The sequence below is a fragment of the Pristiophorus japonicus genome, chromosome 11 (assembly GCF_044704955.1).
Source record: "Pristiophorus japonicus isolate sPriJap1 chromosome 11, sPriJap1.hap1, whole genome shotgun sequence".
NCBI lineage: Eukaryota > Metazoa > Chordata > Chondrichthyes > Pristiophoridae > Pristiophorus > Pristiophorus japonicus.
Window position 1 is genome coordinate 77,739,022 of NC_091987.1, and position 26,059 is coordinate 77,765,080.

Consider the following 26,059-nt stretch of genomic DNA (forward strand, 5'->3'; position numbering starts at 1 on the left):
CTCCAAATCTCCTTTCTCCTTCACTGGCGGTCTCAAGCAGCCCGACACAGTGCACCGACTCAAAAAGCTGGCGGGGGCACCGTCATGAAACAGGCAGCCTTTTTTGTAGTGAATATGGGTGCCGGGGCGGAGTGGCAGCAGTGCGCACGCTGATTGCGTCATCATGGCCGCAAGCCCCAAACCGCTACGGAAGTCGGGAATCGGGGCTGAAGTGGCCACCACCCCAAAAACTCCCGCATTCCGGCGGTAACGGGCCTTACCGGGACCCTGAATTTTGGCTCCGATATGTCATGAATTTCATGCTTGCTAAAAATAGGGAGGTCTGACCAGGATCAAAGGAACAGAGTTCCCAATGCATGCTCCATTGTAAGGCCTATCATGTGCTGGACTCAAGTGTTGGATTTGGATAAGGGAATCGGAGTTCATATGGTAGTTGAGGCCTGGAATTGTGATCTCAATCAAGTCAGCAACAGCTTGTTCAAAGAGATGGTTCTTCAACTCTTAGAATTACTATTTCCGAACTCTGATATTCAACAGCAACATTTAACTAAAGGAACTAGGAATACTTTACAAAATAGAAACTGGGGAGAGTTTTTTAACCAGATTCACGAGTAAGAATCTATATTATCTGCCAAATTACTGTAAATCTTTAAATACATTTTTCTGCAAACCTGGACCTAAAGTTAACTTTTTGTAATTCGAACAGGGTCTTGTTGGTTTGAATGTATTTAAGATAGATTTTTCTTGGCAAGTTCTGGACATTATGAAAAAAATGCAACTTAAGTCACATTGCTAAAAACAAACTATAGTTGTGTGGAATTACAGAGAGGAGGGGAGAAAGAGAGCAATAAATGGGAACTGCAGAGATTGAGTGTATCATTGACTGTTGTCCATCCAGAATATTTTACTTTATCTTAACTTCCCTAATTGGCCCTGAGAGTTTAGTAGAGCTGGAAGATATTTTTGTGGACATAATCAATGCCATCCCTTGGTTGAGCAAAGTGTGAGAAAGAAATTCTCCACAGCGCTTTTTTCCTCCTTATTCAGACAACTAAACCAAAACTGAGTATAACATTGGGGTCTCTTCACTTAAAGTCTGATACGCTTGTGGTGCAGATTACCAGGCCATGCCTAGAGCAGGCTTTATTAACACCTAGTTACAGAAAAATGGTTTATTGAGAATATGTAGAAGGCTCAAAAGGTTTCTGTGATGTGTCTAGTGAGCACACTCAGCCCAATGTGTGTTACAAATAGTTCATCAGAGTTACAAGCCAGAAAAATGAATGCTCATCAAACTTAATTGAGTTTGTTTGACACTAGTGTGTTCACAGTGCCAAAATATTTCTGGTGAATCATTTGCAGCCAGGGAGCTATTTGTAACGTGAATGTTATTTTGTTGTGAATGTCAGTCAAATGTTCCCTGAACTGAGATTTTAGCACAGTGTAAAATAACAATTATTTTGTTAAAAGACGTATCCCAAAATCTATCAGATAGTAATCAAAGGATTGTGTTAGAGAAGCTATGCTATTTGAAGTTGTGTTCAGATACCATTTTGTATCGAGGACTCAATGTTGTGGGTAAATGCAGTTCCTTCAGAAATTTGGTAAAGCAGGCAGTATCTGGAGAAGGTCAACAAGACCTCCCAAATCTCCAAGGCCCTTTGAAAGACTGGTACTAACTGTCATCATATAAGATCGATTCTGATTTCTTCAGTAGTTCTGAAATTCGAATAGATACATCCATCTGTTTGACCACTTTGTATTTACCTTTTTTGTACATGTAAGGGGACATGACAGTTTCGGGTAGAAATTGCTCCCTGTCCGAAATGGTTTGATGGTTTTTACTGCAGCTGCAGTTCAGGTCGACTCTTGCGTGACATTTGGCTCTTTGTTGGTTTTTTTTTTCCATGCATGCAGAACTCGATCATAATGGGGGCAGTGACAACACCCGAGGGCGGAAACGTCATCACGGCGCCACGTCATCACGACTCTCCTCTTCACTTAAAGGGGAGAGCCTTCGCGATTTTTAAACTTCGGGCCACTGGGCCACTAGAGAGGGTTTCGGCCAGGCCAGTGGCCTGGCCAAACCCGAGGGCATATTTGTCGGGCCGACATGGCAGTCAGCCGACAAAAAAAAAACATGGTGCACGGTGATGATGCGCTTACGATGGATCGGCAGTAGCGAAGCGGTAGGCGGGGGATATGGGCACCGCCTGAAACCTTGGGAGAGCAATTGGGCTAGCAGCGGCCATTCCACGAAAAGTCCATTCCGCAGCATGGCCGCCGACTTGCAGTGGCAACAGGCTTTAAGGAGAGGGACAATTTCGACCCCCTTATGTTATATCTTGTGTAGCTTTTCACCCCATAGTACCACGAGACTGTAAGCTTTTAGAATGCAGAGCTAGTGATTCCTAATGTAAACCAAGGGTAAAAGTCATGAAAGAGCTCTGATGTAATGGGCTTCCAGCTGAGCAAGATTATTGTAATGCGAAATTAAGAAGACAGGGTTGGTCACCCTACTACTGAGCTCAGCAATTGTAACATCCCCGTGTGTGTCATCTTATGTTCTTATGTTCTTATGTCAGTGAGTATAGTTTCCTCTAATAAATTTATAAGCACAAGACTCCACGTCTATAACTCTCATTTTAGTTCTAAGCTTGTCTCTATAGTATATTTACTAACATCTTGTGCATTTTTAAGTTTTCAAACCTTGGTCCTGCTCCCAAGCTAAATAGGGATTACTCATTAAATCTTTGAAGATCACTGATCATTTGTATCACAAAGCACAGATAGAATTGAATAATGATGAATGAATTGAAATATTTTAATTTAATATTGAAATATTTTATTGCTGGGGTACAAGGAGACATTCAACTTTTGTTGGCTGGGATGGGGTGGGGGAAGTGTCAGTTTTTGAGAGTCTAAAAGTAAATCGGTCTCAATTTTGGTTTAAAATGACCAACTAGGTGTCCTTGATGTGTGTGTGGGGCAGGGAGGGCAAGCAAGTGGGGTCTCTTCAGGATTGTGGTGACTCCAAGGTGGCAGATTAGAACTAAAATGACCTCCGTGGCAGACTTGGTGCTTGAACACCTGAATTAGACAGATTTGTTATACTTCAGGACATTTTTGATGATCACCCAGCCAGTCTGGCTCATAACTAGGATCTGACAGAATAGAATTGGAAATTGCAAGCAAATGCCCAAACAGGTAGGGAGATTTTGACTGAGCAAGCAGTGGAAGTTTACCAGTTCTCTGTGCTGATAGTCTGCGTGATTTTAGCTGGTTAAATTGAAGTATGCAGTATTCCTATGCACACTTGGGGGTGTTCCCAAGCTGTGGCTCTTTCCAACATGCACCTAAGCTCTCTCAACTGAGTCTTCTTACGGGGAGAAAGTGTGCACTTCATACTGGGGAAACAGAAATGCTATCTTATTGGATTTCTTAGAGCTTTGATTGAAGACATACTGTTGGACTTTCTGTGTGTCAGGGTCCACACAAGTTAATTTTAAAATTTGGAAGAGATCTGAATAATGGTCCTTTAAAAGCTGAATTCAATTACTAAATAATCCCAATGGCCTCCCAATGGTTCAGGTTGCTAACCTTCCAAGCAGTTGTGTCAATAGTTAGGGATGTCACATATTCTGGTCTCAGCTAAATCATTGGCAGCCTTCATATTAGCGAGAACAATAAAAATAGAGTGGGAAGTATAAACAGTTTGCGGGCTCTCAGGTCATTCAACGGACTATGAGGAGCCCAGCTATATCTCATTTCATAACCCCCGAGAGTGAAATTGCTCAAAACACTCTGTGAATGTTTAGTAATATAGGAAAATGGGGCCTTATTTAAGTTTGAGATTTGGCCTCAAAATTGGCTTAAATACCTATTTCAATCCATCAGTTCTTAGTATTGATGTTGAGTAAAACCAGTATCATAAAATCTGACTTGGCAATCTAAATAAACATTAACATTGAGTCTGCTATTTTCTAGTTAGTGTTAAGTCAGTGTAAAATATATCTTCTTGTACTTATTAATGTGTATTCTCTACATATTAATAAAGTACAAGATGATATGTTTTCCAAGAGGATATAGACTTGTATCAAATGTTTGCACACAATTATTATTTTACTATAGCCATTTCTTTGATAACTTTATTAACACTAATTTAACTTAGAGGTTAGACAGTAGTTCAGGTTCACACAGGTGAGTATCAGGTGAGTCATGTAAATATTACTGCACAGTATTTTATTAGAAGAATAAAATTAATCCAAGACAAAGTCATTCAAAACCGTCCCAACTTCTGCTCAGACAAATCACTTTGGTACATTGCTCAATAGTGCTTTGGGTCTGCAGGTTGCCTAGATTAGAAATATTGGAACTCATTAAGTAAGGTGTTTAATCCTGCTTTTTGGAGGGAGAGTGAATTACAACAATTCGAAGATTTCTCTAATTTATCTTTATTGTCTTCAGCATCAATAGGGAATTTTAGATGCTGAACAGCACAAGGCACTTTTTGATAGCTGAATTCAGTACCCTGAGATCATACTGTATTTCTTTAGCCATACTGAAGAAAACAACCATATTGCAAGACCATCTGTATGAAGGATAGTCATAAAGATAAAGTGTACAGTGACAAATATACATATTGCTGTTTAGATATCCTCTGACTATTTAAAATTGTAATAATTGCAAACAATGATTGGGCAATATTAACAGCTGTCAACATCTGCCAACCTTATCCCAGCATAAGATATGACTTTTAGGAGAGGAGGGGTAAAATAAGAGGAAAACAATTCAAAATGATCTGATCCTATATATTTCAGCAGAGAAAATATTTTCCCAATAGTCTAGAGACATCCAAATTTTTCTATCAAGATCATCCAACTGCGGCATTGGAACATCATGAGGTAAGATTACTGTCCTAGTCACTCTATTTTTAGACTCAAAATTGTTGATTAAACTGGGTTAATTATTATCTATAAGGCATTATTTGAAAGATGTAATATCTCCCTAGACCAAGGCATCATCTGCTGTTTATTCACTTTATCCTCAGTAAATTAAATGATGCAGTAATCCTGTGGAACATGAGCAGCCCACATGTTTTTAACGTGGTTTATCTGAACAGTCAGGTCAGGGCCAGGGGAAACTAGGTGGAGCAGAGAAATATATCATGTTAAGTCTGTACAATGGTTTTGTCCTTAAGTTTTTCTGCATTATGTATACTGCTATATTATTTACTTTTTTAACATTCAAAATGACCTTATAATTGGAGTGACCATCTCCTTACCACTTGCAATTCTGGGACATATTGCTGAATCAGTATTGAATCTTAGGAACTGAGGACAAATCTCAGGACATGGTTCAATTTTGGAAGCATGGTGAGGTTTAGAAAGCGTGATTCTTTTAGCTTAATTTCATTGTGTGAAAATGGTATTCTTTATCCAACTGAAAAGCTTTAATTGAAGTACTAACAAATTTGTGTGGACAGACCCATTTACCACAGCATTCTTTGGAACCTCGTTCCATTGTGAAAATTTCTCAAAGTCACGTGTAGGTAAGATAAAATGAAAACCAATGTGGTATTGGGGTCCTGGGCTATTTGTTACAAGTCATGCAATCTCCTGTGTATAATGTCACAAGTTGTGAAGAATACAGGTCACCATCCAATTTAGCAGCAGGAGGAATCTGCTGGGATTTTGACTTCAGGATCATACTTTGGTGAGTATTTGTGAAATCCACAACCTTGTAATCAGAACAGTCAAATGACTTGTCTTCAATGTCTCTTGCTTCAAGTGACTTCAAGGAATTTGCATCCATGGGCGGTGAACCATTGTTAGTGATCTCTTCATCCAAACAGTGCTGGACAGAAACTTGAGGGTCAATTGCATCTTTAGTAGCGCACAGTACTGCTTCACTATAGCCGGTAGCCTCATCAACATCCAGAGTTGTGCAAAAGGTGACAGGTTGTGAATGGGCTTTAGAATCCTCATTCTGTGAAGGCAAAGTGCTTCCCTGAAATCGTCTGCACAAAGACAGCTGCATATCACTTCCAGTTACAATTGTGTAGAAATCCATGTTAGCTGTCTGACTAGTTGTCACATTTTGATCCAGAGTCTCACAGATCCCATCTTCTACAGATGTATTCTGTGCATTGTTTTTCAGAACTACACTATTGCTGTGTTTTTTGGGAGGAATCACTAGGTGCTGGCCTAGCTCAGAATCTATTTTATTAAGTAGTCCACCATTGTGATTAGCTAAATAATCATCACAAATAATAGGAAGGTGGCTGAAGATGGCGTTCTCTGCATCAGATGTATTGGTTTGCATATCACATCTAGCACCCCCTCTATCTTCCAGAAACTCCTTTGCTGTTTTGTAGTTGGATGCAAGCACTTCATCTGTGCTACCTTCAATAAAATCTTCACAAGAATCCTCATTGTAATGAGGTGGTGTGTAGCCATGAAATGAATTTAGCAACGAGTTGATTTCATCGACTCTTCCTTTCTGTAATATTTAAAGGCCTAATTACAATAACTACAAATGAAAGAAATGTTAAAGTGTGTTTTTAAACAGGTTGAAGGATTATTTTATATATTACATACAAGGGTGGTTGCTTTCTCATATCCTGCATAAATTGGTTCTATCTTCTTGAAAAAGTGATTGGCAAACCTTTTTTAATTTGTTTAGAAACAACCTCATGATGTAAATTATATTACATGTAACCATTATGAAAAAATGTCTGTTTTGTCTCTTCTCCCTTCCCAAACAAAGGAAAGGTCCATCAAATATTTTTTAAACGTATTGTGCTGGACTGGGAATCTTTGGAGCCAAATTCATTTTCATTTGGATGTCAGTCACACCACAGGCACTGGTCTCCCTTGTACCAGTTTCCTTCCTTATGAATTCAATGAACAATAATAGAAGTATGTGAATAATTTTTCTATATATTTGCCCCTTGTTGGCAACTTGAAATCCGTGTTTCGGAGCTTGAGCAGCATCTGGGGTCACTGCAGTGCATCCGCGAGGCTGAGAACTTTGTGAATAGCATGTTTCAGAAGGTAGTCTCCCCGCAGCTTAAGAGTGTGCAGGCAGAGAGGGAATGGGTGACTGCCGGACAGAAAAGCAGGAACAGGCAGGTAGTGTGGGAGTCCCCTGAGTGCATCTCGCTCTCCAACCAGTCTTCTATTCTGAGTAATGGTGGTGGCCGATGCTTGCTCTGGGGAGTGCAGCCAGAGCCAAGTCCATGGCACCACGGGTGGCTCAGCTGCACAGACGGGGAGGAAGAAGAGTGGAAGAGCAATAATGGTAGTGGATTCGATAGTTAGGGGAACAGACAGGCGTTTCTGTGGCCGCAGACGTGACTCCAGAATGGTTATGCTGCCATTTGGTGCCAGGGTCAAGGATGTCACTGAGTGGTTGCAGGACATTCTGAGAGGGAGGGTGAACAGCCAGAGATCGTAGTCCTTATCGGTACCAATGACATAGGTAGAAAGAGGGATGAGGTCCTGCAGGCAGGTTTTAGGAGCTAGGAGAAAGATTAAAAAGCAGGACCTCAAAGGTAGTAATCTCCGGATTACTCCCAGTGCCATGTGCTAGTGAGTACAGAAATAAGAGGATAGAGCAGATGAATACGTGGCTGGAGAAATGGTGCAGGATGAAGGACTTCAGATTCCTGAGGCATTGGGACCGTTTCTTGGGGAGGTGGGACCTGTACAAACCGGATGGGTTACACCTCAACAGAGCCGGGACCAATACGCTCGCGGCGGGGGGGCGGGGATTGCTAGTGCTGTTGGGGAGGGCGATGGGAACCTGAGAGTAGATTCAGAAGGGAGAGAAGCAAAGCTGAAATTGGAAAGCAGAAAATTAGAAAGTAAATTTGGAAGGTGGAGGAAACAGAGAGAAAATAGACAACAAGGAAGTGTGGCAGTGCTAAATTATATATTCTTCAATGCAAGGAGTATAGGGAATAAGACAGATGAGCTGAGAGCACAGATAGACACTTAGGAGTACAATAATATAGCTATTACTGAGACATGGCTGGAAGAAGAGCAGGTATGGCAACTCAACATGCCTGGTTACAGGGCTTTCAGACTGGATAGAGAGGGAGATAAAAAAGGGGGGGAGGGGGTCGCAGTATTAATTAAAGAAACAATTACGGCTGTGATGAAGGATGATATGATGGACGGATCATGAAATGAGACCATATGGGTTGAATTGCAGAACAAAAAAAGGGGAAATCACACTCCTGGGAGTGTACTATAGACCCCCAAACAGTCAGAGGGAAATATAAAAGCAAATATGTAAGCACATTTCTGAGAATGCAAAAACTATAGGGCAGTATTAGTAGGGGATTTCAACTACCTTAATATCAACCGGGGTAGAAGTAGTGTGAAAGGTATAGAGGATGCAGAATTCCTAAAATGCATTCAGGAGAACTTTTATACCCAGTACATAGCAAGCCCAACAAGTGAGGGGGTGGTTCTGGACTTAGTTTAATGGAATGAAGCTGGGTAGCTGGAAGGGGTATCAGTGGGAAAGCATGTTGGTGCTAGTGATGATAACTCAGTTAGATTTAGGATAGTTATGGAAAAGGACAAAGACTGAGCAGGAATGAAAGTTCTCAATTGGGGAAAGCCCATTTGACTAAGCTGAGATGTGATTTAGCCAAGGTGGACTGGAAACAGCGACTGGAAGGTAAATCAGTGACAGAGCAGTGGGATTCAAGGAGGAGATCCTGAGGGTTCAAAGCAAGTATGTTCCCTTAAAGAAAAAGGATGGGACTAACAAATCTAGACCCACCTGGATGTAAAGGGGCATACTGGGTAGGATAAAGAAATAAAGGGAAGGAAATAAAGGGATATCGAGGGCTCAATACTGCAGAAACCCTAGAGGAGTATAGAAAGTGCAGGGGTGAAATTAAAAAGGAAATTAGGAAAGCAAAGGGAGAGCAGAAAACAATGTTGGCAAATAAAATCAAGGAAAACCCAAAGATGGTTTATAAATACATTAGGAGCAAGAGGATAACTAAAGAAAGAGTAGGGCCTATTAGAGACCTTAAAGGTAATCTGTGTGTGAAGGCAGAGGAAGTGGATATGGTTCTTAATGAATACTTTGCGTCTGTTTTCACAAAAGAGAGGGGCGATGCAGACATTGCAATCAGGGAGGAGGAGTGTGAAATATTAGATGAAATAAACATAGTGAGAGAGGAAGTATTAAGAGGGTTAGCAGCTTTGAAAGTGTATAAAGTTCCAAGCCCAGATGAAATGTATTCCAGGCTGTTAAGAGAAGCAAAAGCAGAAATAGCAGAGGCTCTGACCTTCATTTTCCAATCCTCTCTGGCTACAAGTGCGGTGCCAAAGGACTGGAGGACTGCTAATGCTGTAACTTTGTCTAAAAAGGGAGAAAGGGATAGACCGAGTAATTACAGGCCAGTCAGCCTAACCTCAGTGTTGGGAAAATTATTGGAAAAAATCCTGAGGGACAGAATAAATCTTCATTTGGAAAGACATAGATTAATCAAGGACAGGCAGCATGGATTTGTTAAGGGAAGGTTGTGTCTGACTAACTTGATTGAATTTTTTGAGGAGGTAACCAGGACAGTCGATGAGGGTGGTGCATTTGATGTAGTGTATATGGATATTAGCAAAGCTTAAACAGATTGGTCACAAAAGTAAAAGCCCATGGGATCCAAGGCAAAGTGGCAAGTTGGATCCAAAATTAGCTCAGAGGCAGGAAGCAAAGGGTAACGGTTGATGGGTGTTTTTGTGACTGGGAGGCTGTTTCCAGTAGGGTTCTGCAGGGCTCAGCACTAGGTCCCTTGCTTTTTGTGGTATACATCAATGATTTAGACTTAAATTCCTGGAGTTTAGCCCTCCTGTTTGGCTCAGAAACATGGACCATGTACAGCAGACACCTCAAGTCACTGGAGAAATACCACCAACGATGTCTCCACAAGATCCTACAAATCCCCTGGGAGGACAGGCGCACAAACATTAACGTCCTCGCCCAGGCCAACATCCCCAGCATCGAAGTACTGACCACACTTGATCAGCTCTGATGCGGCAGGCCACATAATTCGTATGCCAGACACGAGACTCCCAAAGCAAGCGCTGTACTCGGAACTCCATCACAGCAAATGAGCCAAAGGTGGGCAGTGGAAATGTTACAAGGACACCCTCAAAGCCTCCCTGATAAAGTGCAACATCCCCACTGACACCTGGGAGATCTTGGCCAAAGATCGCTCTAAGTGGAGGAATCGCATCCGGGAGGGCGCTGAGCACCTCAAGTCTCATCGCCGAGAGCGTGCAGAAATCAAACGCAGGCAGCGGAAAGAGCGCGCGGCAAACCAATCCCATCCACCCCTTCCCTCAATGACTATCTGTCCCATCTGTGACAGAGATTGTGGTTCTCGTATTGGACTGTACAGCCACCTAAGAACTCATGTTAAGAGTGGAAGCAAATCTTCCTCGACTCCGAGGGACTGCCTATGATGATGATGATGAGACTTAAATGTAGGGGGTATGATTAAGAAGTTTGCAGATGATACAAAAATTGGCTGTGTGGTTGATAATGAAGAAGAAAGCTGCAGACTGCAAGAAAATATCAATGAACTGGTCAGGTGGATAGAACAGTGGCAAATGGAATTCAATCCGGAGAAATGTGAGATAATGCATTTGGGGAGGGCTAACAAGGCAAGGGAAGACCCATTAAATGGTAGGACACTGAGAAGTGTAGAGGGACAAAGGGACCTTGGAGTGCATGTCCACAGATCCCTGAAGGTAGCAGGCCAGGTAGATAAGGTGGTTAAGAAGGCATACGGAGTACTTGCCTTTATTAGCTGAGGCATAGAATGCAAGAGCAGGGAGGTTATGCTTGAACTGTACAAAACATTAGTTAGGCCACAGCTAGATTACTGCATGCAATTCTGGTCACCACATTACAAGAAAGATGTCATTGCACTAGAGAGGATACAGAGGAGATTTACGAGGATGTTGCCTGGGCTGGAGAATTTTAGCAATGAGGACAGATTGGAAAGGCTGGGGTTGCATTCTTTGGAACAGAGGAGGCTGAGGGGAGACCTATTGAGGTGTATAAAATGATGAGGGGCCTAGATAGAGTGAATAGGAAGACCTATTTCCCTTAGTAGAGTGGTCAACAACCAGGGGGCATAGATTTAAAGTAATTGGTAGCAGGTTTAGAGGGGATTTGAGGGGAATTTTTTTCACACGGAGGGTGGTGGGTGTATGGACGGGTGGTACAGCCAGAAACCCTCACCACTTTTAAAAAGTACTGGGATGTGCACTTGAAGTGCCATAACCTACAAGACTATGGACCAAGAGCTTGAAATGAGATTAGGCTGGATAGTTCTTTATCGGCCGGCGTGGACATGATGAGCCAAAATGGCCTCCTTCAGTGCTGTAAATTTCTATGATTCTATGATTCTGTGTTGTAAATTAAACCAAAGAGATGTCCAAAGAAATGCCATGGAAGAAATAGTCTTAAATAGTGAAGGCATATTTGTTCAGGATTAGAAAAATCATTATTTAAAAAGAGCACAACATTTAGAAAACTGACATATAGCAGGTACATATATAAGTGTTTTAATTTTGAAAAATGGGTGTTTTTAAAATATATATATTTTTTTTTTGAAATTCGTAGCCAATCGTTCCAATTCTTTGTCAAATCACAAACGCCAGAGGTCACCTTGGGCCCATTCAAGGATCACTCTGCGCCAATGCTCTTAGCCAAAAGGCCTAGAGCCACTGCACCGTTCCTGGAAGTACTGCAATACCAGGTTCGTGCCATGGAGGTGGATGGGTCAGGTCCCCCACACACCTCCGTGGAGGTGGATGGGTCAAGATTACGCAAACTCATGTTGTACACATGACTAATCCTTGGAAATTCCCTGTCCAAGTGTTTGGATCTATAGCCAAGTATTGGAAAGTCCCACTTCAGTTGGGGTGAGTGCATGTGAATGCATTTTATTCAAATTAAAACAATGGCAGTCTTCACCTCCCATGAAACTATAGTGTTGCTTCACCAGTCACACTCCCAGTGGAAAGCCTTGCCTGCATAGTGTTGTAGCCCTATCTGCAACCAGCATTCACATCGAGATAGGCTCCCACTGGAAATGCGGGCTCTCAGCACAAGTTATCGTCTACAGGTGAGGAGGGACGAAAGGAGAAAACTGGAGGGAATGATGGAGAAAAACACACCAACCTTAACTGTCAATTAAGAGACTAAACTGTTGAACCATCCAGAGAGTGGTGTGCTTGGAGCTGAACATGTTTTACAGTCAGAAACAGTTATGTTATATAAGGCACACCAATTAAAGTTTGTTTATGCTGTGGAAAGCAACTTGGGAGTGATTCTGCAGCAAGAGTATAAGAGAAAACTGCATTTTGATAGGTTTGTTCTTTGTGTTCTATATTGTGCACAGAGGAACCAAAAAATGAAGACAATAGATCTGGCCATCTGGCCCACCTTAACTTTTCCATCCAGAAATACCTTATTGTCCCACCACCACACCATCAGCTGTTTCTTACATTAGTTCAGGACTTTCATCTCCACCACTGCTCTTGAACTCCACAAAAAAAAAGATTTTGTTACAGCTGCCAAAAGGAGGGTCTTGATTCAAATTGTTATTGTAAACATTTCTGTTATTCTACAAATAAACGAAAGATGTTTCCATCAATTATATTGCTTCGCTCACAGGTAGTCTGTTTTTAGAGAAATATCAAAATCTGTACGTGAGACATGGTCATAATAAAGATTTGGCCAGAGATTGTCTCTTAACCAGCAGAGGGAGCTATGACCCAGTCCACATTGTTTCTCAATAAATCTTACATTGTGGGGTATGAATAGTTAATTTTAGCAGATATTGATTTACAATAAAAATTGAGTTGAAGACAAAAATTGGACAATTGTAATGTTTGGGAAGAAACCTTTGAGAGCACTATACCACTAAGAAATGGTACAAAGTTATCGATTTGTCAGTCAAACTTCAAGAAACAGCAGCCTGGAACTTCCTTAAACGGCGTAACTGGCAAGTTATGCTAAAATTTACGTCAAAATTTACACCAATCTTGCATTGACAATTTGCATCAAAATTTTCTGAGAATCTCATTAGCATACATTTAAAAATGGCGAAAACAACATAAATGAGGACAGTATGGAACTTGCACCATATTCCTTCTTTTATGTATGAAAGTTAAAGGTTTGAAGCCACCAAACCATCCTTTATACACATTAGGCACAACATGTATAAGAAAATGCAATCATGGAAGCTTTTCAATTTTTAATGTAACTCATTCTGATGCCATAAAATGCATCCAAAGATACTGAAAATTCAATGTCGATCTCAATAAGGAAAAAAAAATGCTTTAAAAAGTGCAATAAAACACCAGAAATATGACTTCGGGTCTTCCAGTGCCTAAAATTGTAAGTGTAAATTTACACCCATTCAGAAATGACTGAAATGCAGGAAACTCACGGTCTCTGTTGGCATAGAGGCGGGGCTATGTTAATGAGCAGTGCAAGGTTTTGGAGGAAGTTTCACTGAATCAGTGGAAAAGGTAAAGGAAATTCAGGTGTAGTGTAAAGATGGGTAGCAAGACACTTATGTGCAAATTTCGTTGAACTTTTGCGCTTAAAATCAGCTTTATGCCACATTTATGCCGCTGTTTTGGTGCAAGTTTTCAGGAAATTGCAGGCTGACCTATCGACTAAATCAATCCTCCAATCCTGCCAATTTTGATGAACTAAAACATTCTCACCTACACTATTTGTCAAGGTGCGCGTCATTCAGAACTCAGGATTGCATGGTGTCCAAATGATCGTTAATTATCTCAATATTCTGAAGGACCAATATCTCTACAGCAAAAGTATTTTTAACATCGGCAAATTCTGCCTGAAAAGCTCTGATTTCAACCAATGCCATTGAAGGGATTGTAACACACTGCATGGGGGAGGAGGGAATCTGTTAATGGTTAACAAATGAGACCATGTGGCATGTCAAACTTAAAGCAACCGAGAATTTCAGGTTTCATTTTTGTCTTAACTTTTCAGCCATTTTACTTCTAAAGTGAATTAACCACCCCACTCTCCACCGCCTCCCGCCCCCCCCACCCCCGACCCCTTCCGCCCCCAAACCCCGGGGTTTAAACAGCAAAACATGACACAAAAGGATCTAACACAGGAGGAGCATCACAATTCAAAGGGAAGAAGGGGCAAGGTTAAGGAGGGGCAGCCTTGCTTTTACATACATAGGGTGGGGCTATGATTTATTGTATATTGGGCTGAATTTTAGTGTGTAGTGGACTATTGCACAATCATATGTGGCCCGCTCACTGGTTTGACAAATGTATCCGGCTCCTAGCTCCAAAGGGTTGGACATCTCTGGAAGGTAACTTGTGCAAAATACCCAGATTGTGCATATGTTGGCCATCAGCCCATGTGCTCTTCAGCCACTAAAGTAGAAACCACATAGTTGGCCTATGTAGAATTAATCAGGGCTCATAGATTGACAGCAATTCACACCTGGAGGCAGCAATATTCCAAAATTAAATTCCTGGCTTTTAAAAAACACTGAGCACATGAATGAGCAGGCTCTTTTTGTGCATTGCTTGTGAATGCCCTGCCCCTTGTGTTGCCACTTCTCAAAGTGGACAAAAGTTGTTCAACTTGTTTTGCAACATGAGAGGTGTATTGTAACACGCACTGCACTACTTGGGGTGTGTCACCGAGGATGGAATGATGAAACATAGAAACATTGAAAATAGGTGCAGGAGTAGGCCATTCGGCCCTTCGAGCCTGCACCGCCATTCAATAAGATCATGGCTGATCATTCCCTCAGTACCCCTTTCCTGCTTTCTCTCCATACCCCTTGATCCCCTTAGCCATAAGGGCCATATCTAACTCCCTCTTGAATATATCCAATGAACTGGCATCAACAACTCTCTGCGGTAGGGAATTCCACAGGTTAACAACTCTCCGAGTGAAGAAGTTTCTCCTCATCTCAGTCCTAAATGGCCTACCCCTTATCCTAAGACTATGGCCCCTGGTTCTGGACTTCCCCAACATCGGGAACATTCTTCCCACATCTAACCTGTCCAGTCCCGTTAGAATCTTATACGTTTCTATGAGATCCCCTAAACTCCAGTGAATAAGGGCCCAGTTGATCCAGTCTCTCCTCATATGACAGTCCAGCCATCCCTGGAATCAGTCTGGTGAACCTTCGCTGCACTCCCTCAATAGCAAGAACGTCCTTCCTCAGATTAGGAGACCAAAACTGAACACAATATTCCAGGTGAGGCCTCACTAAGGCCCTGTACAACTGCAGTAAGACCTCCTTGCTCCTGTATTCAAATCCCCTAGCTATGAAGGCCAACATACCATTTGCCTTCTTCACTGCCTGCTGTACCCGCATGCCCACTTTCAGTGACTGATGAACCATGACCCCCAGGTCTCGTTGCACCTCCCCTTTTCCTAATCTTCCGCCATTCAGATAATATTCTGCCTTCGTGTTTTTGCATCCAAAGTTGATAACCTCACATTTATCCACATTATACTGCATCTGCCATGCATTTGCCCACTCACCTAACCTGTCCAAGTCACCCTGCAGCCTCTTAGCGTCCTCCTCACAGTTCACACTGCCACCCAGTTTAGTGTCATCTGCAAACTTGGAGATATTACAGTCAATTCCTTCATCTAAATCATTAATGTATATTGTAAAGAGCTGGGGTACCAGCACTGAGCCCTGCGGCACTCCACTAGTCACTTCCTGTCTTTCTAAAAAGGACCCGTTTATCCCGACTCTCTGCTTTCTATCTGCCAACTAGTTCTCTATCCACGTCAGTACATTACCCCAAATACCATGTGCTTTGATTTTGCACACCAATCTCTTGTGTGGAACCTGATCAAAACCCTTTTGAAAGTCCAAATACACCACATCCACTGGTTCTCCCTTGTCCATTCTACTGGTTACATCCTCAAAAAATTCCAAAAGATTTGTCAAGCATGATTTCCCTTTCATAAATCCATGCTGACTTGGACCAATCCTATCACTGCTTTCCAAATGCGCTGCTATTTCATCCTTAATGATTGATTCCAACATTTTCCCCACTACTGATGTCAGGCTAATTACCTGTTTTCTCTCTCCTTTTTTAAAAAAGTGGTGTTACATTAGCAACCCTCCAGTCCATAGGAACTGATCCAGAGTCGATAGACTGCTGGAAAATTATCACCAATGCATTCACTATTTCTAGGACCACTTCCTTAAGTACTCTGGGATGTCGACTATCAGGCCTTGGGGATTTATCGGCCTTCAATCCCATCAATTTCCCGAACACAATTTCCCGCCTAATAAGGATATCCTTCACTTCCTCCTTCTCACTCGACCTTCGGTCCCCTAGTACATCCGGAAGGTTATTTGTGTCTTCCTTTGTGAAGACAGAACTGAAGTACTTGTTCAATTGGTCTGCCATTTCTTTGTTCCCCATTACAAATTCACCCGAATCCGACTGCAAGGGACCTACGTTTGTCTTCACTAATCTTTTTCTCTTCACATATCTATAAAAGCTTTTGCAGTCAGCTTTTACATTTCCGGCAAGCTTCCTCTCGTACTCTATTTTCCCCCTCTTAATTAAACCCTTTGTCCTTCTCTGCTGAATTCTAACTTTCTCCCAGTCCTCCGGTTTGCTGCTTTTTCTGGCTAATTTGTATGCCTCTTCCTTGGATTTAACACTATCCTTAATTTCCCTTGTTAGCCATTGTTAAGCCACCTTCATCGTTTTATTTTTACTCCAGACAGGGATGTACAATTGTTGAAGTTCATCCATGTGATCTTTAAAGGTTTGCCATTGCCTATCCACCGTCAACCCTTTAAGTATCATTTGCCAGTCTAATCGAGTCAATTCACGCCTCATATCGTCAAAGTTACCTTTTCTTAAGTTCAGGACCCTAGTTTCTGAATTAACTTTGTCACTCTCCATCTTAATAAAGAATTCTACCATATTATGGTCACTCTTCCCCAAGGGGCCTCGCACAACAAGATTGCTAATTAGTCCTTTCTCATTACACATCACCCAATCTAGGATGGCCAGCTCGCTGGTTGGTTCCTCGACATATTGGTCTAGAAAACCATCCCTAATACACTCCAGGAAATTCTCCTCCACTGCATTGCTACCAGTTAGGTTAGCCCAATCAATATGTAGATTAAAGTCACCAATGATTACTGCTGTACCTTTATTGCACCCATCCCTTATTTCTTGTTTGATGCTGTCCCCAACCTCACTACTACTGTTCAGTGGCCTGTACACAACTCCCACTAGCGTTTTCTGCCCTTTGGTATTCCGTAGCTCCACCCATACCGATTCCACATCATCCAGGCTAATGTCCTTCCTTACAATTGCATTAATTTCCTCTTTAACCAGCAACACCACCCCGCCTCCTTTTCCTTTCTATCTATCCTTCCTAAATGCTGAATACCCTTGGATGTTGGGTTCCCAGCCTTGGTCACCCTGGAGCCATGTTTCCGTGATGCCAATCACATCGTATCCGTTAACTGCTATCTGCGCAGTTAATTCGTCCACCTTATTCTGAATACTTCTTGCATTGAGGCACAGAGCCTTCAGGCTTGTCTTTTTTAACACACTTTAACCCTTTAGAATTTTGCTGCAAAGTGGCCCTTTTTTTTTGCCTTGGGTTTCTCTGCCCTTCACTTTTACTTTTCTTCTTTCTATCTTTTGCTTCTGCCCCTGCTCTACTTCCCTCTGTCTCCCTGCATAGGTTCCCATCCACCTGCCACATTAGTTTAACTCCTCCCAAACAGCACTAGCAAACACTCCCCCTAGGACATTGGTTCCGGTCCTGCCCAGGTGCAGACCGTCCAGTTTGTACTGTGTACCCTTTTCCTGTGGCAAGAGCAACTCGCTAAATGTGCTATTCACATCATTCTCAGCATCGTGGATGCTCCAGAGTGAATCCACCCGCAGCTCCAGTGCTGCAATGCGGTCCGTCAGGAGCTGGAGGTAGATACACTTCCCGCCCACGTAGTCGTCAAGGACACCGGAAGCGTCCCTGACTTCCCATATAGTACAGGAGGAGCATAACACGTGTCCGAGCTCTCCTGCCATGTCTTAACCCTTAGATTAACTTAATTTGGCAACAATGCTAAAGGTTACTTACTGATAAAGAAAAAAAAAGAAAAAGAAAAACTACTTGCCAATCACTTACCCTCTTGACTGTGACGTCACCTTTCAATTTCTTTCGACTTCTTTTTTGTCTCCCCGCTGCAGCTGCACCAGCTGGGCCTTTTGTAGGCCTCATCGACTCTGGGCCTTTTGTAGGCCTCATCAACTCTGGGCCTTTTGTAGGCCTCATCGACTCTGGGCCTTTTGTAGGCCTCATCGACTCTGGGCCTTTTGTAGGCCTCACGGACTCTGGGCCTTTTGTAGGCCTCTGCCACTCCGACCCCGGAACTCCCGCCTCTCCTCGACTCTCCGACACCTCACAGACTCTGGGCCTTTTGTAGGCCTCTGCCACTCCGACCCCGGAACTCCCGCCTCTCCTCGACTCTCCGACACCTCACTGACTCTGGGCCTTTTGTAGGCCGCTGTCGCTCTGACCCCAGAACTCCCACCTCTCCTGGACTCTCCGACGCCTCACCGACTCTGGGCCTCTTGTAGGCCTCATCGACTCTGGGCCTTTTGTAGGCCGCTGCCACTCCGACCCCGGAACTCCCGCTTCTCCTGGACTCTCCGACGCCTCACCGACTCTGGGCCTTTTGTAGGCTACTGTCACTCCTGCTTGCATACACTGCCATCTATTTAATTATGGCAGCCACATCACCTAAATAGATTTCACCAAACTCACTGATATACCTCTCGCTCTCTTGCAGAAAGCAACAGGAGCTAACCGGGGGGGAACAGGCGCACCTGCATCTCCTAAACCCCATAACAGACAGTGCTGGCCGTTATTGAGATGGCCATTGCTGAGGCCATGGCCAGCAGCGAGGCTGAATCCATCAAAGATGATGGTATCCTCATATCTAATCCTCCTTCACTTTCTCCTCATCCCACAAGCTCTTCTGATTTACAAGCTGCTGATGACGTAAGCTTGCACCTTTTACTTTCCCCCCTCCCCGTACCACAACCTTACCCTTGTGCCTTTCTCCTTTCAGATACCCAAGAACTGTAACCTGCCCAGGCAGTGGCAGAAGAGGACGAAGAAAGTGAAGATGAAGGGACACCTTCACTTGATGTAACAGTCACGGGCACCAGTTCAGATACTGACACTGCACGTCATTTAAAGGATCGTAGAGACACACGATCTGCACATGGTGAGACACTGGGCATGAGTGTCCTGTGGCCAGAGCAGGGGCAAGGATAGCACAGTTGCCAGCTCACCAGAGGGTGAAGTTGCACACGGGTTCTGCTGCAGGGGACTCAATCTGTCCTCCAACAGCTTACTAGGATTGCTGAGGCACTGCCCCGGGGAACGGCAGTGGCTCCCTGGAGCACAAACTATCTGTCCTCTCAGGATGGCAGCATTTATCCTCCCACCACTGCCGCTCCACCAGTACCCTTGCTGTTGCCTGTTACCAGCCCAGGTTGCTACCGCCATGTCGAGATGATGCAGTTCGCAGCCAGGTCTTCTAGGCCCAGAGCTGCTCGAGGTCAGCCTGCATGGCCATCTGCAGTCATCGCCACTGAAAGTTCCACCAACCACGCTGCAGCCTTTGGGGTAGCACTGCGTAGGAGCACTAGGGCAGGCAAAGACACACGGAGGGCAGGCACTAAGGGAATGCACAAGGGTGTTTAGTTTGCATTTGTATGCAATATGGGTTGATTTCATTTATAAATTTGGTTTGGAATGTTTATTTTGTGGAGGTTTTTATTTTCGTATTGCGGCCAATCAGTGATCAGTGACAGAGGGAAGGTACGGTGCAGACAGTTGGTGAATGGCGAATTGGGATTGCAGTTACTGATATGGCACTTGAATAAGTTCTTCACGGACAGCCCTGCCACAAAGGGGTTGTCTCGGTTGCCATCTCCCTTCCTCCTTCTCCTCCTCCTCAGCTGGTTGCCATATAGCTGGTGGCAAGGGTTTTGCCCTCAAGGTGCTGAGTACTGCAGGGCTCTTCCAGCCAGTTCAGGCAGTGGAAGCCAATGGTCTGCTCTATCACATTTCTTGTGGCAGCATGGCTTTTATTGTATGCATGGGGTGGGGGCGGGGTGTGACCTCACACTGCCAGAAAGAAATCCATGGCTCTGCAGGCAGAATGAAGGGGAAATCATGTTTAACTAATGTACTGGAATTCTTTGAGGATATAACGAGCATGGTGGATAGAGGTGTACCGATGGATGTGGTGTATTTAGATTTCCAAAAGGCATTCGATAAGGTGCCACACAAAAGGTTACTGCAGAAGATAAAGGTACGCGGAGTCAGAGGAAATGTATTAGCATGGATAGAGAATTGGCTGGCTAACAGAAAGCAGAGAGTCGGGATAAATGGGTCCTTTTTGGGTTGGAAATCAGTGGTTAGTGGTGTGCCACAGGGATCGGTGCTGGGACCACAACTGTTTACAATATACATAGATGACCTGGAAGAGGGGAGAGATTGTAGTGTAACAAAATTTGCAGATGACACAAAGATTAGTGGGAAAGCGGGTTGTGTAGAGGACACAGAGAGGCTGCAAAGAGATTTAGATAGGGAAAGCGAATGGGCTAAGGTTTGGCAGATGGAATACAATGTCGGAAAATGTGAGGTCATCCACCTTGGAAAAAAAAACAGTAAAAGGGAATATTATTTGAATGGGGAGAAATTACAACATGCTGTGGTGCAGAGGGACCTGGGGGTCCTTGTGCATGAATCCCAAAAAGTTAGTTTGCAGGTGCAGCAGGTAATCAGGAAGGCGAATGGAATGTTGGCCTTCATTGCGCGAGGGATGGAGTACAAAAGCAGGGAGGTCCTGCTGCAACTGTATAGGGTATTGGTGAGGCCGCACCTGGAGTACTGTGTGCAGTTTTGGTCACCTTACTTAAGGAAGGATATACTAGCTTTGGAGGGGGTACAGAGACGATTCACGAGGCTGATTCCGGAGATGAGGGGGTTACCTTATGTTGATAGATTGAGTAGACTGGGTCTTTACTCGTTGGAGTTCAGAACGATGAGGGGTGATCTTATAGAAACATTTAAAATAATGAAAGGGATAGACAAGATAGAGGCAGAGAGGTTGTTTCCACTGGTAGGGGAGACTAGAACTAGGGGGCACAGCCTCAAAATACGGGGGAGCCAATTTAAAACCAAGTTGAGAAGGAATTTCTTCTCCCAGAGGGTTGTGAATCTGTGGAATTCTCTGCCCAAGGAAGCAGTTGAGGCTAGCTCATTGAATATATTCAAATCACAGATAGATAGATTTTTAACCAATAAGGGAATTAAAGGTTATGGGGAGCGGACGGGTAAGTGCAGCTGAGTCCACGGCCAGATCAGCCATGATCTTGTTGAGTGGCGGAGCAGGCTCGAGGGGCTAGATGGCCTACTCCTGTTCCTAATTCTTATGTTCTTATGCCTAAAAAAAGCTATGGAAAGTCGTTCGAAGCCGTAGTATTAACTACCAAAACTATGTGCTCAATTCAGAATACGATACACTGCCTCGGCTGATCTTGGCAACAACTGTGGCTTGTATTTCTTATTCTGACATCCCTAGCGCATTGTGAGCATAAAACCAGGAAATTCTGAGCTGCCCTCCTTATAATATGTGCTAATGCACTGGTTGGAAACAGTGGGTAAAAATAGGAATGGCCAAATCACATTCGGAAATCTGGGGGGACCGATTATTGCGCATAAAACCAGTGGGAATTACTTGCTCCCCATTTTGCTGTCCAACTAAATGCCCTGATTTTGAAGAAAAACCACTGAAAACACCGTGGAAATTCACAGCTAATCTCTTTGGGTGCATTTACACTACGCTTAGAATTATGGTACAAATCCATTCCCTTTTCGCACCAACACAGAACTTGTGGTATAAATTTGGAGTTAAGGACTGATTCTGGAGCGAAGCAGTGTAAGACTCCTTGGAGAGGTAATTGACCCTGACTGCTGTCCAAACATGTATGGAGGTACAATTGAACTTTGGCAGGGGCTGAATGGAAAGGGAAATATGGCGGAGTGTACAATGGGTGGGTGATTTCCTAGCACCCATTTTGCTCCCTCGCCAAAGTTGAATTTTCCCCCCTACATTTCTAACTGTTGGGAGGGAACTCTGTGCATGCTGTTCAGGCATGTGCCAAGGTCTTTCCTGGACAGGACAGTTAATGTTCCAGCAGGGAATGAGTCAAGCAATTAAAAAAAAATGTTCTTGGGTGACACCAGCAAAACAGCATTTATTGCCCATTCTCAGTTGCTCTCAGGGCATTAAGAGTCAACCATGTAAACACAATTCTGCGTAGCAAAGTAAATGCACCCTCAAACACTTTGAACACTTTCAATGAGTTTTTATAATACCGCTGGGACTGGAACCACAGGCACCTCCAGTCACCCACTCACCCAGCTTTACCAACGGTGGCCTTTTTGTTTCAGCAGCACTGGTCTGCTGTTATACAAGAGATTGATTCAAGAAAAATCACAGGCCAATTATTCTGGACTATGTCTTGTAGAGCAGAAACATTTATGCACAAGACTGGTGCTGCTGAAGCATTGAGAAACATTGGGCTGGATTTTCGAGGGGTTTGTGACCGGGTTTTCACCACGTTTTGAGCCTCCATGGTGAAAACCCAGGATCCTCGGCTCCTTGTTTGTGTCGGCGATGGGACGTACAGACAGGGAGAGGTGTGACGGACGTGTAACGACTTGGATTGTGTTATTGTCCGAGTTTCGGTACACTCCCGACCCATACACCGTACTCAGAACAGCGACGGTACAACCTGTCGGTACAGCCCTGCCAGCAGCGGTAAGTACAAAAACCTGCAAAAAAGGTAAGTTAAAGTTTTTATTTTTGCAGCGATTAGTTAGTTAAGGATCTTGTAATGTCTTTGGAATGTTTATTTGAATTTTTTCTCCCTTCTCCCAAGGCCTCTCTCGCAGCGCAAACGACCCCGCACTAAAGTTGCCAAAATTCACGTTTTGCACCGTGAATAATCGTGGAATGCCTCTCTTCGAACACAGACCCCAAAGGCCAAAAGTTCGGCCTAAAATCGGTAGTGCAGTGAAAACGGTAATTTTCACGTATCGCGACTGTTTTTGGCCAAAAAAAAACCCAAACCCGAAAATCCAGCCCTACGAGAGATAAAAGGAAAACTGAAAGATATATTTTAATGGAGAAAAATGTTAGTGGTCGAACGTACTGCATTTGGAAAGCTAGGATGCAGGTTGGCATTCATAAGGATGGAATTGCTCTTGTTGATGATTTTATTGAAAATGTCAACTGAATATAAAATTGTTTTGCTCAAATTATTGATAACAGGAATTGTGAATTCTTAACTCCATTTGGGGGAGACAGAAAGCAGAGCATATGGAGAAGGAAGGAAAGACCCAACACTATGCCTTGCTTCCACCCAGTTCTTCATTTGAACCCATCATATATGCTCAATAAAGCATTCAGGAGAAACTTTACCCAGAGAGTGGTGAGAACCTGGAAGGTGCGACCACAGGTAGTGGTTGAGGCAAGAAGCATAGATGCATTTAAGGGGAAGCTAGATAAACACATGAGGGAGAAAGGAATAGAAGGATATGCAGATAGGGTTCGATGAGATAGGGTGGGAAGAGGCTCGTGTGGAGCATAAACACTCGCATACTCCAGATGGGCCAAATGGCCTGTTTCTATGCTGTAAATTCTTTTTAATGCTATGTAATATATAAATTCTGCACACTGGAATAGATGTGCCCCAGCCTCTGAACCTGAATAATTTGTCAATTTTTGCTGTAACTCTTTTATTGTCCGAGACACCATTCAGACATCCTACAGGCAATTTTACCTTCAGGAGACATGAGTCAATTCCATTGATCTTGGGTTTCGGAATGGGAGGAAGCATGAAACTTTTAATTCTATAAAAAATAAAAAAAGTGAAAGATGAGTTTGCCATTAAAGGCATACTGACTTCATAAAATAAAGTTTGGCCTTTTCATTTTTTTTAAGAATCTTGGCGAGGTGGCATAATCAATTTGAAATGCATCATCATGTCACTGATAAAAGTGATTGTGAAAAAGTGATGTATGGACTTCTTCCTCCACAGCACAAACACTTTCAACCACTTTTGCATAAAACCACTGGGGGTAATTTTGGGTGTTCGTGTAAAATGAGCGATAATGATTCAGCCGCCCATTACACATCTCTCTTGATTTTCATTTCCATTTAAGTCAATGGAAAGAAAATCGGGTGGTTGTAAAACAGGCTGCAGATTCCCTATCACTGTTTTGCGCTATCGCTGAAGACCAATTTCACCCCCACTTGTGTCTTAAAATTCCTGACAGTGTGCATTTAACATAATAGGAAGGGGAGATGAAAATGGTCAGTGCAGGTTCTGAAATAGGGTCACAAATGCAGGATGAATCCAATGACTTTTTCCTCATTTCTGTGAGAGAACACTGCCCTCTAATTTTCCCCCACGTTTTTCTCCCCTTCTGCTTTCTTCTGTGCCATGCACCTTTTACATAAACTGCTGCTAGACCAGCATGGATGCAACTCTTAGCCACCTGTGGACTGTTGTGAAAGTAGTTGAGTGATAAGCTCCAAATTCATTTGATTGCTCTGGCCACTCTGTGGTGAAAGATTTGCTTCGGCTCAATGCCTCCTCAAAACAGTACAAAATCAGGAGCTCAATGGAGTGCAGGATCAAACGTGCATCCCTTCACTCCTGTGCCACTCACGAGTGCTCTAACTTTTAATATCGCCTCATCTTTATTCCTATATTTTCACTCCCTTATGTATAATGAATAAATATTATTTTTGCCCATTAAACTGATAACATTTTTGTTGTGTTCCTAACACATGAGACTGCATACAGGGAGGTTAAAGTAACAGTGACCTCACTCTTTGTTAACACACTCCAGAGTGAGGAACAGGCCTTAGGGGCCAGCTTTTCTACAGTGCTCCCAAGGGATGCTGGGATCCCTTGAGACTTCAGGGGATACGCTCTCTGGTGGCGGAACATGGGAGTGCATGCTTTACAGATACACATCACTCCCCCCCAAAGTCAAAGTGAAAACTATTTACAAGGTGAGGCGGTCAGGAGCCTTTCTTTCCCTGGTGGACTGCCTCAGTACAAATGTCTGTACTGGTGTGTTGGCTGTGCCCTCGCTGGACTGGCGTGTTGTTGGCCCTGCAAGGCTGCTGGGTGAGTCTGGCCTTGCTGGGCTGTTGCTCGTGATGGGTTCGATTTCCTGGTCTGGGGTGGTGTCGTTAATCCTTTGGCTGTGTGTCGTGGGCTCGAAAAAGGTGGTGTCTGCTGTGGGTTGTTCAGGGCAGTCTGTGAACCGCAGCCTCGTTTGGTCCAGGTGCTTTCTGCAAATTTGTCCATTGACTAGTTTGACTACAAACACCCACTTGGGACCATGTCCATAGTTTAGCACATACACAGGGTCATTCAGATCAATTTCCCGTGACACAGCGGCGCGACCATCGTTTACATTTTGTTGCTGCCGCCTGTTCTCTACCTGATCATGCAGGTTGGGGTGAACCAGTGAGAGTCTGGTTTTAAGTGTCCTTTTCATGAGTAGCTCAGCCGGAGGCACCCCTGTGAGCGAGTGGGGTCTTGTGCGGTAGCTGAGCAGTACTTGGGACAGGCGGGTTTGGAGTGAGCCTTCTGTGACTCGTTTAAGGCTCTGTTTGATTGTTTGCACTGCCCACTCTGCCTGCCCATTGGAGGCTGGTTTAAACGGGGCCGAGGTGACATGTTTGATCCCATTGTGGGTCATGAATTCTTTAAATTCGGCACCAGTATGTCAGGCAGGCTGTGGGTGGCAAACATGGCCCTCAGGCTTTCAATGGTGGCGGTGGCGGAGCTTCCCGACATTATTTCACATTCAATCCAATTTGAAAAAGCATCCACCACCACCAGGAACA

At 43.6% G+C, this 26,059-nt stretch overlaps 1 protein-coding gene and 1 long non-coding RNA gene across 3 annotated transcripts in view; one reads left to right on the top strand and one right to left on the bottom strand.

Moving 5' to 3' along the window:
• The first annotated feature begins 2,033 nt into the window (after nucleotides 1–2,033).
• On the top strand, nucleotides 2,034–24,920 carry LOC139276103 (uncharacterized). Of its 2 annotated transcripts, none has more exons than XR_011595811.1 (3): nucleotides 2,034–2,189; nucleotides 19,178–19,336; nucleotides 23,070–24,920. It is a non-coding gene; the product is annotated as an uncharacterized lncRNA (long non-coding RNA). The 2 variants fall into 2 exon arrangements; XR_011595812.1 differs by lacking the exon at nucleotides 2,034–2,189 and adding an exon at nucleotides 4,597–4,904.
• The window catches only part of LOC139276102 (prolactin receptor-like), a 92,081-nt gene continuing 71,549 nt past the window's right edge, over nucleotides 5,528–26,059 (bottom strand). Inside the window, exons 7-8 of the mRNA XM_070893588.1 lie at nucleotides 23,973–24,042; nucleotides 5,528–6,501 (exon numbers count right to left, since the gene is read on the bottom strand). Coding sequence (XP_070749689.1) covers nucleotides 5,593–6,501; nucleotides 23,973–24,042 — 979 coding nt within the window. The 3' untranslated portion in view covers nucleotides 5,528–5,592. The remainder of the gene's footprint in view (nucleotides 6,502–23,972; nucleotides 24,043–26,059) is intronic.